At 44.1% G+C, this 17,233-nt stretch overlaps 1 protein-coding gene across 1 annotated transcript in view; it reads right to left on the reverse strand.

Annotated features, from left to right (window-relative positions):
* Window positions 1-17,233, reverse strand: part of LOC109937336 (glutamate receptor ionotropic, kainate 4) — a 152,845-nt gene that overhangs the window by 10,827 nt on the left and 124,785 nt on the right. Inside the window, exon 13 of the mRNA XM_048615532.1 lies at window positions 16,825-16,938. Within this exon, the coding sequence (XP_048471489.1) occupies window positions 16,825-16,938 (114 nt within the window). The remainder of the gene's footprint in view (window positions 1-16,824; window positions 16,939-17,233) is intronic.

The raw sequence follows: 17,233 nt of genomic DNA on the forward strand, positions 1-17,233 counted from the left end.
CCTCCCAGTCGCGAACCATTTCAACTCCCCCTCCCATTCCTCAGATGACATGTCCATCCTGGGCCTCCTGCAGTGCCACAACGATGCCACCCGAACGTTGCAGAAACAGCACCTCACATTTCGCTTGGGAACCCTGCAGCCCAATAGTAACAATGTGGACTTCACAAGCTTCAAAATCTCCCCTCTCCCAACTGTATCCCAAAACCAGCCCAGCTTGTCCCCGCCTCCCTAACCTGTCCTTCCTCCCACCTATCCCCTCCTCCCACCTCAAGCCCCACCCCCATCTCCTATCTACTCTCCTCATCCCGCCCCCATGACCTGTCCATCCTCCCTGGACTGACCTATCCCCTCCCTAACTCCACACCTACACTCACCTTTCAAGGTTTTAGAGTAGATTTGTAGCTTGGGTTGTGGGTTTTGCCTTGGGTTGTGGGTTTTGAGGTTGGTTGGCTTGCCGAGCTGGTTTGTTGTTTTGCAGACGTTTCATTACCATGCTGGGTAATATCCTCAGTGCAGCCTCCGATGAAGCGTCGGTGTGTTTTCCCGCCTGGTTTTTAAACTCTGGGGTCCTTTGAGATGGATTGCCTCACTTCCCGATTTCCTTCGTAGTGGAATGTATATGGGGTTGAGTTCAATGTGTTTATTAATAGCATGCTTCATGGAGTGCCATGCTTCCAGGAATTCTCGTGCTGGTCTCTGCTACCATCTTGCGGCCATTTTGTTCTGCTGTTTTCGTGGAAGCATGGCACTCCACGAAGCATGCTATTAATAAACTCATTGAACTTGACCCCATATACATTCCAATACGGAGGAAACCGGGAAGTGAGGCAATCCATCTCAAAGGACCCCAGAGTTTAAAAACCAGGCGGGAAAACACACCGACGCTTCATCGGAGGCTGCACTGAGGATGTTACCCAGCATGGTAACGAAACGTCTGCAAAACAACAAACCAGCTCGGCGAGCCAACCAACCTCTACACTCACCTTTACTGGCTCCATCCCCGCCTCTTTGACCTGTCTGTCTCCTCTCCACCCATCTTCTCCTTTATCCATCTTCCATCCACCTCCCCCTCTCTCCCTATTTATTTCAGAATCTCCTTCCTCCCCCCACCATTTCTGAAGAAGGGTCTAGGCCCGAAACGTCAGCTTTCCTCCTCCTCTGATGCTGCTTGGTCTGCTGTGTTCATCCAAGCTGTCAAGGCATTTAAATCTGAGATAACAAGGTGTGGAGCTGGAAGTTCTATGGATTTAAATGCCTTCACAGTTTGACAGTTACAATGCATTTATGCACTTAAGCACCTTCAGGTCAACTTTTAATATGAAAAGATGCTTGACTTCTGGCAAAGGGAAGTTTATCTCTCCCAAAGGTGTAGTTGGATCTTTGGTTTCCATTTGTTCGTGGGAGATTGGAGACACTGGCTCAGCCAGCATTTATTTTCTCTTTTGAGAAGGTGGTGATGAGCTGTCCTCTTAAATTGCTGCAGTCCTTGGATTTCTGTTGGGGGAGTGTTATGCTTCACTGGAATAGTGTGCTGGAAAATCAAGTCCTGCTATTCCCAGTATGATCACAAAAATTAAAGATTTTAGAAGTATGTAAAATTTCCCAATGTACCCGAGTCTTAGACTCAGGTTAAAAGAAAACCTGGACAAGGGTACCAGGTTTCTGGACTTAAGAATGATTATTTGATACAAATAAATAGATTCTAGCTACAGGTAAACAATTGTTGACAAATAACTCTACTACTTAAAACTCTACCCCCCCCCCCCCCCCTCATAAATCACCCCTGCACACATACAGACAAATACAAAACATGGGTTTGATGGACAGAGGGAGAGACAGGAAGGCAGTTCAATGGTCTCTGTTCACAGAAATGATCCTTTTAGCTTATCTGGATCTGCTGCTCCTTTCCTCAAGTACTTAAACTTGTTTACAGGAGCGCAGAGCAACTAGTTCATAACATATAAAGTCTCTGATTCATTGGTTAAAAGCTACGGCTTACAACAACTGATGAGGGAAATAAACTGACTCTCTTCAGGATTGAGGTTCTTTTTACTGCAGGACTGCTGTTGTGTTTCGAGGCCCAATGGCTTCTGACCAAAACATTCATTCCCACAAGCTGTTCATCTACCTGGGAGCCACTCACATAGTTGTTAGCAAGCAGATTGCCACTGTCATCATTCCACAGACCAATCAGCCCCTTCTTGCCGGGTGTCACCTTTTAAGAAAGGTGGTAACAGTGAGCTTGACATTGGCATGTTGTTGGAGTGGATTCTGATGGATAGGATATTCATGTATTTGGAAAGGCAAGGACTGATTAGGAGTAGTGAACATGGCTTTGTGTGTTGGAAATTGTGTCTCATTAACTTGATTGAGTCTCTAAGGTTTTGGAGTAGATTTGTAGCTCGGGTTGTGGGTGTTGAGGTTGGTTGGTTCACCGAGCTGGTTTGTTGTTCCACAGACATTTCATTACCCTGCTGGGTAACATCATCAGTGCAGCCTCCAATGAAGCGTCGGTGTGTTTTCCCGCCTGGTTTTTAAACTCTGGAGTCCGTTGAGCTGGATTGCCTCACTTCCGGTTTTCCTTCGTAGTGAAGTGTATATAGGGTTGAGTTCTATGTGTTTGTTGATGGCTTTCTTCGTGGAGTACCAGGCTTCTAGGAATTCCCGTGCCTGTCTCTGCTTAGCATGTCCCAGGATTTTGGTGTTGTCCCAGTCGAATTGGTGGTTCTCCTTATCCATGTGGATTGAGATGAGTGAGTATTGGTCGTGTCTTTTTGTAGCCAGTTGGTGTTCGTGTACCCTTGTTGTTAGTTTCCTTCCTGTTTGTCCAATGTAGTGTTTCTCACAGTTTCTGCAGGGGATCTTATAGATGACATTGGTCCTGTCCATGGCGGGGAGTGGGTCTTTAGTTCGGGTGAGCAGTTGTAGGGTTGATGTGGGTTTGTGTGCCACTCTGATGCCCAGCAGGCGTAGGAGTCTTCTGGTTAGTTCCGATGTGTTCCTGATGTCGGGTAGTGTGATGAGTGTGTTGGGGCGTGTAGTATCTTCCTGATGTTGTTCGTGTAGGCATCTTCTGACCCAGTTTTTTGGATATCCATTATCCTTGAAAACCTGGAAGAGGTATTCTTCTTCCTCTTGATCCCATATACACCCCACTACTTAGCAAAACCTGAAGTGAGGCAATCCAGCTCAACGGACTCCAGAGTTTAAAAACCAGGCGGGAAAACACACTGACGCTTCATCGGAGGCTGCACTGATGATGTTACCCAGCAGGGTAATGAAATGTCTGCGGAACAACAAACCAGCTCGGTGAGCCAACCAACCTCAACTTGATTGAGTTTTTTTGAAGAAGTAACAAAGAAGAATAATGAAGGCGGAGTGGTGGATGTTGTCTGTATGGACTTCAGTAAAGTGTTCAGCAAGGTTTCTTGTGGTAGACTGGTTAGCAAGGTTAGATCACATGGAATACAGGGAGAACTAGCCATTTGGATACAAAATTGGCTTGAATGTAGGAGACAGAAGGTAGTGGTGGAAGGTTGCTTTTCAGACTGGATGACTGTGACCAGTGGTGTGTTGCAGGAATTGGTACTGAGTCCACTTTTTGTCATTTATATAAATGATTTGGATGTGAATATAGGAGGTATGGTTACTAAATTTGCAGGTGACACCGAAATTGGTCATCTGGTAGACAGCAAAGAAGGTAATCTCAGGGTACAACGGGACCTTGATTAGATTGGCCAAGGACTGGCTGATGGAGTTTAATTGGTATCTCCAGAAATGTTGTGGAGAACAAAGACCTGAAGCCAAACAGTGGAAATTTTGGAAGTGCATTTGTAAGTGAATTCTGGGATTTTTTTTTGCAGGGATAGACATAGGAGAAGGTGGGTCAGGAGTGAAAACAGGATTGGGGGTGGGGGGGTGAGGAAGGTGTTGTGTGATACAAAGAAATGAGCAGAGATTAGCTTATCTGTGAGATTGACAAGATGGGGAGGTAAGGAGGTGGCAGTGAATATGGTTCAAGGAGTTTACATAGAGGGAGAGACTTAGGAAGGACAAAGTAGCAATAAACTCAGAGGGTTTAGATGGAGCTTAAAATTATTGAGGATGAGAAGTCATCTGGTGCAGAGGCTCAAGAAGAAAAGCAATCTCGGTTGAAAAACTTCCTTACTTGGAAGAATGATAGTGAAAGGTGAGCCAGATTTGGAGGTGTCATTAAGCTGGGGCGGAGATGTCCTCAATCCTCAGCCAGGTATTCATGATGTTAACAGATACAATCATTCTTTGTTGATAAAAGAATTCTTCACGAATGAATAGACTTGCTGGAGGGAGATGTGCACTGGGGCAGTGAGATGTGATTTGCTGACAGTCCACAATGTTAGCACAGGAAGGATGAATTCTACAGGAAGGAGACATTTGCGATTAGACCCCAGTGAGTACATTGAGTGGGAGTGGGGCTGCTGCTCATAATGAGCTGGGTGAGCTCTTGAGGATAAATGTGAGGAGTACAGGGAAACTGTAGGCTTAATGATGGCGCTGGAGTTAAGGCTGTGATGGTGGCAATAAAAATGAAAATCTCCAGGAGGGTTGTCTGCCTAAAGGCAGAGAAATTAAAGGAGGCACAACTATGGAAGATAAATATCTAGATGAGTTAAAGAGATAAGATGTAAAATGAAGAAGCAGTGAATGTGGATATAGAGGGAGGGGTTTTAGTCTGGAAATAGCAGCCAAAATGTACACACAATGTACCAAAGGAAGATCAAGTTACATAGGTATGGTTACATCACAACCCAATGGCAAACAGGAACTAGGAAGACACAGGAAATAATAGGATGGTGGCATGCTGCTTGCTGCAAAACACACATTGAGTCGGTTGTGGGATCAGAAAGATGTTTGCAACAGTAGAGAACAACATAAAATCCAGAGGCAAAGGCTTGTTACTTAGTTACAGGTGGTTGATTATTTGGTTTTGAACAAGCTGAAGGATTTATATAGAAACAAAGAAAAGAGGAGCAGGAGTAAGCCATTTGGTCCTTCAAGCCTGCTGTGCCATTTATTATGATAGTGACTGATTGTCCAACTCAAAAGCTTGTTCCCACTTTTGATCCAAGTGCTATTTCCAATTCCTTCTTGAAATTATACAATGTTTTGGCCTCAACTATTTTCTGTGGCAGCAAATTCCACAGGTTTGCTTCATCTCAATCTTAAATGTTCAGCTCCTATTCTTAGACTGTAATCTCTGGTCTGGACTCATCCACCATCAGCAACATCCTCCTTGCATTGACTCTGTTTAGTTCAGTTTCAATTTATAGGTTTCTGTAAGAACCCCCTCCAATTCTTCTGAACTCCAGCAAATATAATCCTAACTGATTCAATATCTCTTCACACACCAGTCCTGCCATCTTAGGATTTAGTTCAACATAGCCCATAAAAGACATGTGGGGCAGGATTTTTAGTTCCCACCAGGGACAAGTATAGAGAAGGGCAAGTTCTAGAAGTACTGACAGCAGTTGTACCTGTTTCACATCATTGTTCCCGCCACTGGTGATTGAGTTTTAGCAGGTCAGGGAAGATCACACCTGGCAATCCAGCCAATTTTTAAAAATGTAGCTAAGTAGTTAAGGATTCAGTTACAGCTTGTCCAGTTTGGGATTGTAGTGGGGGCTGCACAGATTCATACTTAGATCAGTTTGAAAGAAGAGTCTTTTTGGACTTAAGACGTTAACTCTTTCTTTCTCCATAGATGTCCTACAGAGTCCTAGGCCCAACCATCTCCACCTGCCTCCAACAATGACCTTGAAGAAGTGGGATTGTTCAGCACTTTTCGCAACTTCCCAGATACTGAAGCAGTCCATGTTCAAATGCTGCAAAATAATATTGAGGCTTGGGCTGACAAGTGACAAGTAATATTTGCACCATATTTGTGCTAGGCAATCAGGGAGAATCTAAGCATCATCTCTTGACATTCAATGGCATTACCATCACTGAATCCTTCATTATCAAAAATCTAGGGCAAAGCAGCTCATTTGATTGGCACCACATTCACTCCCTTTACCACCAACACTTAGTGGCAGCACTTCAAGAAGAAACTCACCAAAGCTCCTAAGACTACACCTTCCAAACTGATGACCACTGCCATCGAGATTAAAAAGGTAGTAACACATGGAAATACCACTACCTGCAAGTTCCTGTTCAAGCTTCACAGGACCTCAGCTAATGTTCTCATACAATCCCTACAATATGGAAACAGGCCATTTGGCCCAACAAGTCCACACCACCTCTCCGAAGAGCATCCCACCCTGACTCATTCCCCTACCCCTGCATTTCCCCATGTCTAACCCAAACATCCCTGAACACTATGGGCAATTTACCATGGCCAATCCACTTAGCCTGCACATCTTTGGAATGTGGGAGGAAACTGGAGCATCCAGAGGAAACCCATGCAGACACAGGGAGAATGTGCAAACTCCACATAGACAGTCGCCCAAGGGTGGAATTGAACCCGGGTCCCTGGTGCTGTGAGGCAGCAGTGCTAACCACTGAACCACTGTGCTGCCCTGGGTTCTGGTACCCAGGTTCAAAGCCTGCCATGGAAGATGGTGGAATGTGAATTCAATAAAAATAATCTGGAATTAAGAGTCCAATGATAACCATGAAACCACTGCTGATTGTTGGAAAAACCCATCTAGTTCGCTAATGTCCTCTATGGAAGGAAACTGCCATCCTTACCTGGTCTGGCCTTCATGCGAGTCCAGACCTATAGCAATGTGGTTAACTCTTACTGGCCTTCTAGGCAATTTGGGATGGACAACAAATGCTGGCCTAGCTAGTGATGCCTACAACCCATGAGTGAATAAAAGTAAAGACAGGATGGTGGCTTGGAGGGGAACTTGAAATTGGTGATGTTCCCATGTATCTGCTGCCCTTGTCCTTCCAGATGGAAGTGATCATGGGTTTGGATGGTGCTATCTGACGATGTTCGGTGAATTTCTGCAGTGCATCTTGTAGATATAGCAATATGTATTAAGCTTTGGTGATGGAGGGAGTGAATGCTTGTGGATGTGGTGCCAATCAAGTTGGCTGCTTTCCCCTGGATGGTGTCAAGTTTCTTGAGTGTTGTTGGAGCTGCACCCATCCAGGAAAGTGGGGAGTATTCCATCACACTCCTGACTTGTGCCTTGTAGACGATGGACAGGCTTTGGGGAATTGAGAGGGTGAGTTACTCGCTGCAGTATTCCTAGCCTCTGACCTGCTCTTGTAGCCACTGTGTTTACGTGATGAGTCCAGTTTAGTTTCTGGTTAATGGTAACTCTCCGCCAAGATGTTTCTAGTGATAGTGATGGTAATACCATTGAATGTCAAGTTGGGTGGGGGCGCGATTAGATTATCTCTTATTGATGATGGTCATAGCCTAGTATTTATGTGGCATGAATGTTACTTGCCACTTGTCAGCCCAAGCCTAGATATTGTCCAGATCTTGTTGCATTTGAACATGGACTGCTTCAGTATCTGAGGAATCATGAATGGTGCTGAACATTGTGCAATCATCACTGAACATCCCCACTTCTTCCCCTATGATGGAAGAAAGTTAATTGATGAAGGTGAAGATGATTGGGCCGAGGACACTAAAAGAACAAAAACAAAGAACAAAAGAGAAGTATGACACAGGAACAGGCCCTTCAGCCCTCCAACTTGTGCTGATCATCATGCCCTGACTAAACTAAAAAACAAACCTTCTGCCCTTATTCAATCGTATCCCTCTATTCCCTTCCTATTCGTGTAACCATCCAGATGCCTCTTAAATGTTGCCAATGTGCCTGTTCCTCCTCTGGCGGTGCATTCCAGGCTTCTACCAGTCTCTGCGTGAAAAACCTCCCTTGCACATCTCCCTTAAATTTTCCCCCTCTGACCTTGAACCTGTGCCCCCTTGTAAGTGAAACTTCAACCCTGGGAAAAAGCCTCTGACTATCCGCCATATCTATGCCTCTCAGAATTTTCTATCAAGTCTCCTCTGAGCTGCCATCTTTCCAGTGAAAACAATCCAAGTCTTTTTAACCTTTCCTCATAGCTAATGCCCTTGAGACCAGGCAACATCCTGGTGAACCGTCTCTGCACTCTCTCCCAAGCTTGCACATCCTTCTGGAAGTATGGCGATCAAAACTGCACACAATACTCCAAATGCAACCAACCAAAAGGGTTTTATGTAGCTGCAACGTGGTTTGCCAACTGTTGTACACCAGGCCCCAGCCAATGAAGGCAAGCATGCGGTATGCCTTCTTAATCACTTTGGCCACTTGTGTTGCCACTTTTAGGGAACTGTGGACCTGCATGCCCAGATCTGTCTGTATGTTTACGTTCCTGAGGGTTCTGCCATTTACAGTATAATTTATTCATAAATTTGACCTTCCAGAATGCATCACCTCGCATTTGTCTGGATTAAACTCCATCTGCCATTTCTGTGCCCAAGTCACCAATCTATATATATCCTGTTGTATCCTTTCACAATTGTCGGCACTATCAACAACTCCACCAATCTTCATGTTATTGGTAAACTTACTAATCAGACCACCCACATTTTCCAAGGAACTCTTGCAGAGATGTATTGGAGCTCAGATGACTGATTTCCATTAACCACGAACATCTTCCTATGCGCCAGGTGTAATTCCAAGCAGTGGAGAGTTTGCTCCCTGATACTCATTGATTCCAGTTTTGCTAGGGGTCCTTGATGCCACACTCAGTTTAATGCAGCCTTGATGTCAAGGGCTGTCACTCTCACCTCACCTCTGGAATTCAGCTCTTTTGTCCATGTTTGAACCAAGGCTTTAATAAGGTCAGGAGCTGAGTAGCCCTGGTGGAACCCAAATCGGGCGTCACGTTATTGTTGAGCCGGTGCTCCTTGAAAACACTAATGATGATGACTTCCGTTATTTTTCTAATAATTGAGAGTAGACTGATGGGACAGTAATTGGCTCGGTTTGATTTTTGTCATTTTTGTGTTTAAGACATAGCTGGGCAATTAGGTAGATGCCTGTGTTGTAACTGTAGTGGAACAGCTTAGCTAGGGGTGCGGCATGTTCTGGAGCACAAGTCTTCAGTACTATTGCCGGAATGATGTCAGGGCCCATAGTCTTTGCAGAATCCAGTATGCCCAACCATTTCTAATATCATGTGGAGTGAATCAAATTAGCTGAAGTCTGCTATCGGTAATGCTGGAGATCACAGGAGGAGGCTGAGTTGGGTCATCCACTTCCCACTTCTGGCTGAAGATTGCTGTGAATTCTTCAGCCTCATCTTTTGCACTGATGTGCTGGGCTCTTTCATCATTGAGGATGGGGATATTTGTAGAGCCTCCTCCTCCAGTGAGTTGATTAATTGTCCACCACCATTCACGACTGGATATAGCAGGACTGCAGAGCTTAGATCTGATTGTTGGCATGGTTTCACAGCTATGTCTGTCATTTACTATTTATACTGTTTAGCATGCAAGTAGTCCTATTTAGTAGCTTCACCAGCTATGCCTGGTGCTGATCATGGCATGCCCTCCTGAACTCTCCATTGAATTAGGGTTGATCCCCTGGCTTGATGCTAATGGTTGAGGGGGCGTACGCCAGGCCAAGAGGTTACAGATTGTGCTGGAGTACAATTCTGCCACGTTGATGGTCCACAGCACTTTGTGGATGCCCAGTCTTGAGTTGCTAGATCTGTATGAAGTCTGTCCCATTTAGCACGGTGATAGTGCCATACAACACAATGGAGGTTATTCTCAATGTGAAGGCGGGACTTCGTCTCCACAAGGACTGTGCAATGGTCACTTACCAATACTGTCATGGAGAGATGTAACTGCAGCTGGCAGATTGGTAAGGATGAGGTCAAGTTTTTTTTCCCTCTTGCGGCTTCCCTTACCAGCTATTGCAGATGTCTAACAGCTATGTCCTTTAGGACCCGACCAGTTCGATCACTAAGACCATAAGACAATGAGACATAGGAGCAGAAATTAGGCCATTCGGCCCACTGAGTCTGCTCCGCCATTCAATCATGGCTGACAAGTTCCTCAACCCCATTCTCCCGCTTTCTCCCCGTAACCCTTGATCCCCTTGATAGTCAAGAACCTATCTATTTCAGTCTTAAATGTACTCAATGACCTGGCCTCCACAGCCTTCTGTGGCAGTGAATTCCATAGATTCACCACTCTCTGGCTGAAGTAGTTTCTCCTTATCGCGATTCTAAAAGGTCTTCCCTTTACTCTAAGGCTGTGCCCTTGGGTCCTAGACTCTCCTACCAATGGAAGCATCTTCCCAACATCCACTTTGTCCAGGGCATTCAGTGTTCTGCAAGTTTCAATTAGATCCCCCCTCATCCTTCTAAACTCCAATGAGTATAGTCCCAGAGTCCTCAAACATTCCCCATATGTTAAGCTTTCCATTCCTGGGACCATTCTCACGGACCTCTTCTGAACCCGCTCCAGCATCCTTCCTGAGATATGGGGCTCAAAACTGCACGCAATACTCCACATGTGGCCTGACCAGAGCCTTATAAAGCCTTAGTAGTACATCCCTGCTTTTATATTCAAGTCCTCTCAAAATAAATGCCAACATTGCATTTACCTTCCTGACTACTGACTCAACCTGCAAGTTTACCTTGAGAGAATCCTGGACTAGAACTCCCAAGTCTCTTTGCACTTCAGACTTCTGAATTTTCTCCCCATTTAGAAAATAGTCCATGCTTTGATTCTTCTTACCAAAGTGCATGACCTCACACTTTCCCACATTGTACTCCATCTGCCACTTCTTTGCCCACTCTCCTAACCTGTCCAAGTCCTGCTGCAGCCTCACCACCTCCTCAATACTACCTGTCCCTCCACCTATCTTTGTATCGTCTGCAAACTTAGCCAGAATGCCCACAGTTCCTTCATCTAGATCATTAATACATAAAGTGAAAAGTTGTGGTCCCAGCACTGACCCTTGCGGAACACCACTCGTTACCGGCTGCCATCCTGAGAAAGACCCCTTTATCCCTACTCGCTGCTTTCTGCCAGACAGCCAATCTTCTATCCATACTAGCACCTTGCCTCTAACACCATGGGCCCTTACCTTACTCAGCAGCCTCCTGTGTGGCACCTTATCAAAGGCCTTTTTGAAGTCCAGGTAGGTAACATCCATTTCCTCTCCTTGGTCTACCCTGCTCGTTACTTCGTTAAAGAATTCTAGCAGATTTGTCAGGCATGACCTCTCCTTGATGAAACCATGCTGACTTTGCCCTATTTTACTATACATTTCCAAACATTCAGCAATCTCATCCTTTACAATGGACTCCAAAATCTTACCCTTGTCTGAGGTTAGGCTAATCAGTCTATAATTTTTTGTCTTTTGCCTTACTCCCTTTTTAAACAGGGGTGTCACGTTAGCGATTTTCCAGTCCTCTGGGACCCTCCCTGAGTTAGTGATTCCTGAAAGATCACCACTAACGTTTCCACTATCTCTTCAGCTATCTCCTTAAGAACTCTGGGGTGTAATCCATCTGGTCCAGGTGATTTGTCCACCTTCAGGCCAATCAGTTTTACTAGCACCTTTTCCTTGGTGATGGCCACCATACTCAGCTCTGTCCCCTGACTCTCTTGAATTTTTGGGATATTACTCGTGTCTTCCACCATGAAGACTGACGCGAAGTAATTATTCAGTTCCTCAGCCATTTCCTTGTTCCCCAATACCATCTCTCCACCATCATATTCTAGTGGTCCAATGTCCACTTTTGCTTCTCTTTTGCCCTTTATATACCTAAAGAAATTCTTACAGTCTTCATTTATATTACTGGCTAGCTTACGCTCATATTTAATCTTCTCCCTCCTTGTTTTTTTTTTGTTACCCTCTGTTGGTCTTTGTAAGATTCCCAATCCTCTGGTTTCCCACTGCCCTTTGCCACATTATATGCTTTCTCTTTTGCTTTTATGCTATCCCTGACTTCTTTAGTCAGCCATGGTTGCCTCATCCTCCCTGTACCATGCTTCTTTTTCCTAGGGATGAATTTTTGCTGTTTCTCCTGAATTATTCCCAGAAACTCCTGTCATTGCTGTTCCACTGTCTTTCCTGCTAGGCTCCTCCCCCAGTCAATTCTGCCCAGCTCCTCCCTCATACCTCTGTAGGCACCTTTATTCAGCTGTAATACCGTTACCTCTGATTCTATCTTCCTTCTCTCAAATTGCAGAGTAAATTCTATCTTATGATCACTGTCTCCTAAGGGTTCCTTTACCTTAAGCTCCCTTATCAAGTCTGCCTCATTGCACAACACTAAATCCAGTATTGCCTGCTCCCTTGTGGGCTCCACCATGAGCTGCTCCAAAAAGCCATCTCGTAGACATTCCACAAACTCCTTTTCTTGCAATCACTACCAACATGATTTTCCCAGTCCACCTGCATATTGAAATCCCCCATGATCACTGTGACTTTGTCTTTCTTACACACCTTTTCTATCTCCTGGTGTGTCTTGTGCCCCAGCTCCTGACTATTGTTTGGAGGCCTGTACACAACCCCAGCTATGGTTTTTTCACCGTTGCGGTTCATCAATTTTACCGACACAGATTCTACACCATCTGACCCTACTTTGTTTCTTCAGATTGATTTAATTTCATTTCTCACTAATAAGGCAACGGCACCCCTTCGGCCCACCTGCCTATCTTTTTGTTAGGATGTATATCCTTGGATATTCAGTTCCCAATTCTGATCCCCTTGCAGCCACATCTCCGTGTTATACCTGCCAATTTCGATCTGCGCCACAAGCTCATTTACCTTATTTGTTATACTGCATGCATTTAGATACAATACCTTCAGTCCTGTATTAATCCTCCCTCTTCTCAGTTTCATTCATTTTTCTAGTGTTTGATCGCTAGCCTTTTCCAAACACTCTGTTCTATTTTTGTCTGTGCTGGAGACTTTAATAACCTCTCCTGAATTTTCCTTCCCTGTCATTTCTTTCATATTTTTCCACTTAGTTGAATCCACCACTTCAGATGTTAACCTGCTGCTTTGTTTCCCACCAGGGCAAGTTTCACCATTCCCTTCCCCTCCCCCACTTTCTAGTTTAAAGTCCTGTTGACCAGCCTATTTACCCTTTTGCTAGAACATTGGTCCCAGCTCGACTCAGGTGGAGACCGTCCCAACGGTACAGATCCCTCCTGTTCCAATACTGGTGCCAGTGTCTCATGAAAAGGAACTCCTCTTTCCCACACCACTCTTTTAGCCATGTGTTTACTTCCCTTATTCTCATGTCCCTATGCCAATTAGCACGTGGCTCGGTCAGTAATCCGGAGATTATAACCCTTGTAGGACCTGTTCTTTAATTTGGTTCCCAGCTCCTGATAATCTCTGAACAGGTCCTCTTTCCTAGTCTTGCCTATGTTTTTTGTTCTGGCATGGGCCACATAGTAGTACTGCTGCTGAGCCACTCTTGGTGGTGGACATTGAAATCCCCCACCCAGGGTACATTGTGTGCCCTTGCCATCCTCAGTGCCTCCTCTAAGTGTTGTTCAACATCAAGGAATACTGTTTCATCAGTTGAGAGAAGACGGTATGTGGTAATCAGCAGGAAGTTTCCTTGCCCACATTTACCTGAAGGCATGAGACTTCATGGGGTCCGGGGTGAATGTTGAGGACTCCAAGAGCAATTCCCTCCCGACTGTATACCACTGTGCTACCACCTCTGCTGGGTCTGTCCTGCCGGTGGGACAGGACATATCCAGGGATGGTGATGGTGGTGTCTGGGACATTGTCTGTAAGGTATGATTCTGTGAATATGACTATGTCAGGCTGTTGCTTGACTAGCTTGTGAGACAGCTCTCCCAATTTTAGCACTAGCCCCAGATATTATAAAGGATGACTTTGCACGGTCGACAGGGCTGTTTCTCAAGGTTTTTGCGAAGATTTGTAGCTTGGGTTGTTGATGCAGTTGTTGACTTGCTCACCGAGCTGGTAAGATTGTTCACAGACGTTTCTTCACCATCCTAGATAATGTCATCAGTGCGCCTCTGGTGAAGCGTCGGTGTTCTGTCCTGCTTGATATTTGTGGGTCTTAGTTTGTTGGGGTGGGTGGCATTATTTCCGGATTTGTTTCTTAGCGGTTGGTATATGGGGTCCAGCTCTACATGTTTGTTAATGGAATTCCAGTTTGAGTGCCAGGCCTCCAGGAATTCTCATGTGTGTCTTTGGTTGGCTTGTCCTAGGATGGCTACATTGTCCCAGTCGAATTGGTGTCCCTCTTTGTCCATGTGTATTGAAATGAGTGATAGTTGGTCATGTCTCTTGGTAGCTAGTTGGGGTTTATGAATCCTGATGGCTAGTTTCCTTCCGGTTTGCCCTAGGTAATGTTTTTGGCAGTCTTTGCATGGTTTCTTGTAAATAATGTTGGTTCTGTTAGTTGTGGTTATCGGATCCTTTATTCTCATCAATAGCTGTCGGTTTGTGGGCTACTATGATTCCTATGGGGCGGAGTAATCTGGTGGTCATTTCAGATATGTCCTTAATGTATGGTAGCATGACTAGTGTCGGACATGTTGTGTCTTCCTGTTGTGGTCTGTTGTGTAGGTATTGGCGGACTATGCTTTTCGGTAACCGTTGTTTCTAAAGATGCCATGTATGTGTTCTTCCTCGGCTTTGCTCAGCTCCGGGGTGCTGCAGTGTGTTGTGGCTCACTTGAACAGTATTTTGATGCAGCTCCATTTGTGGGTATTCGGATGATTACTGTTGTAGTTGAGTACCTGATCTGTATGGCTGGCCTTCCTGTGTATGCTGGAATGGAGCTCACTTGTCAGCCTTACAATCGCCTATTAGGTCCAGGAAGGGAAGTCTGTTGTTGTTCTCCTCTTCCGAGGTGAATTTTATGCCAGTGAGGATGTTGTTTGAGTAGATGGGTTTCCTCCAGTTTAGCGTGTTTCATAATGACAAAGGTATCATCCAGACTGCGGGTCCATAGTTTTGGTTGGCTGGTGGGAAGGGCTGTCCATTCCAGTCTTTGCATTACGGCTTCCGCTATTGGTCCTGATATCGGTGGTCCCACGGGTGTTCCATTCATTTGTCTGTATACTGTTTCTGTTGTCTTTTCCGGTGCCTAGGTCGATGCCAGATGATTCATCCGTTTTCATTCCTTTGTTGCGACTTTGTAGCGATTGGTACAACTGAATAGCTTGCTAGGCCATTTCCGAGGGTAACTGAAAGTCAACCACATTGCTGCGGGTCTGAAGTCACATGTAGGCCAAACCACTGAGGATTCAGATTGCCTGAAAGACGTTCATAAGCCAGATGGGTTTCTCTGACAATCGACAATGATCGTTAATAGATTCTTAATTCCAGGTTGAATTTAAATTCCACCGTCTACTTTAGCAGGATTCAAACCCTGGTCTCTAGATCATTGGCGATAATGCCACTAGGCCATCACCTTCCCTTAAAATCTAAGATAGTGCTTACTCATGAACACCTGATAGTTAAAAAATACTTCCTTTCATAATCTCATTCAAAGGTTTTAAGTCTTAAGTGGCAAATCTATCATAAAACAAACATCTATTTCAGTAACTACAAAGACAGCTAATCCTTTAAAAAACTGTCTAAGGTGTCAATCAAACTGTGAAGTCAGAACACCCTGCTGAGACATTGCAGCCAAACATTCAATATATCAGAATGACAGCCTTTGGGGAAACGTCAATAAAGATCCCTGTTGGAAGTACACAAACAAACACTATTATTTTTCCCAGCCTAGGCTTATCAATAAAAACAGTTCCAAGAGTTTTTCTTTGTAACTTTCAGTGACAGCGCAGCCTGGTTTCAATCTAAGTTTAAAGAGTAAGGGATTTAAAACAAAACTTTAGGTCATAATCTGTATTATTTGCAATCTTCCTGTTCACTGTCACTATCCCATAAGGAAGGAGGATTGATAAATGACACCTGGATCCTCCATAATTCCCATCCTTGTCCTTACATTCCTCAGGAACCCATCCAAAAATGGGTAACCTTCCTACTTTGACAGTCACCAATCTTTTAAACAACATTTCTTTCAAACGCTGCAATTTCTCCAGCACCATCTTTTACTGTGATGTGGAAATATCCTTTTAGAGCAGAAATGAGAAAGGAACTGAAAAGGATAAAGAGAGTATAAGAGAATAGATTAGCAGGTGAGGGAACCCAACAAAAAAGGTCATAAACACATTAGAAGTAAAGTTGCTGAAGAAGATGATGCTCTAAATATCACAGCTCCTCAGACATATAGATCGCCTCCATTTTTGGTCTCAAATCATCCTCATCCTTGCTTTGACTCTCTATTATTTCACATGAAAATGTCTTTTGTATGTATTCAGGAATTCCTCTCTCTCTTTCTTCAGACTGGTTACCACTGGAATTGTACTCTGAATAAGGAAGAGAAAGAATACTAGTCCTCATTTGTTCCTTAGAATTTTAGGTCATCCTCAAATTGCATCATAGTAATTATGGTGCTAGTCACTGTTATAATCTATGAAAGTGGCGATAGCATTTCCACACAGCAAGATTCTAAAACAGCAATGACATTAACAGCCAAATATTCTCTTCAAGAGCAATTATTTGAGGAAAGCATGTCAATCAGGCTCTTTACTTTTAATAACGCTATGGAGTTTTCTTCCATTTGTTAAAATAGATAGGGCTCAGTTTCTGATGTCATTTGAAAGGTGTTACTGACTCAGCGACAAAGTTATTACAATTGAGCTAAGTCTGTCACAGCATGTGAAAGAGAAAAAAAGATAAGAAAACTGGCACATTCAGATGAGTTTTTTTTTCTACTACATACTGACTTGTAAGGAAACGGATCTCTTACCATCTGAACTCGATACAAGATACTAATTCCTAAAGTCATAAATGGCTTGGAGAAATCGATGACCTTCTCACGTTCTGCTGTGATGGTTAAGCCTGCTACAGCCAGGTCAGCTTTCTGTAAATACATGACAAGTATAACAGACAGAACAGGACAGTGACGACTGAACAACACACAAATACATGTCACCAACTGTATTTAAATCATATTGGGTATTTGAGACTTAATAGAAGTCTAATTCCCTCTAAGCATAAAATTCATATCTGAGGAAAAAATAGTTTTGCCTAAACTTACAAACCATATTCATGTGGAAAGCTATTCTTCTAGATATCAAAATCAATGTAACCAGTTATTAAACAGAAATCAGTTTATCTATCATGCTTTGACTCTTTCACTACTGGGTTTTAAACTG

This window comes from Rhincodon typus, chromosome 32, assembly GCF_021869965.1.
Source record: "Rhincodon typus isolate 14 chromosome 32, sRhiTyp1.1, whole genome shotgun sequence".
NCBI classification, from domain to species: domain Eukaryota; kingdom Metazoa; phylum Chordata; class Chondrichthyes; order Orectolobiformes; family Rhincodontidae; genus Rhincodon; species Rhincodon typus.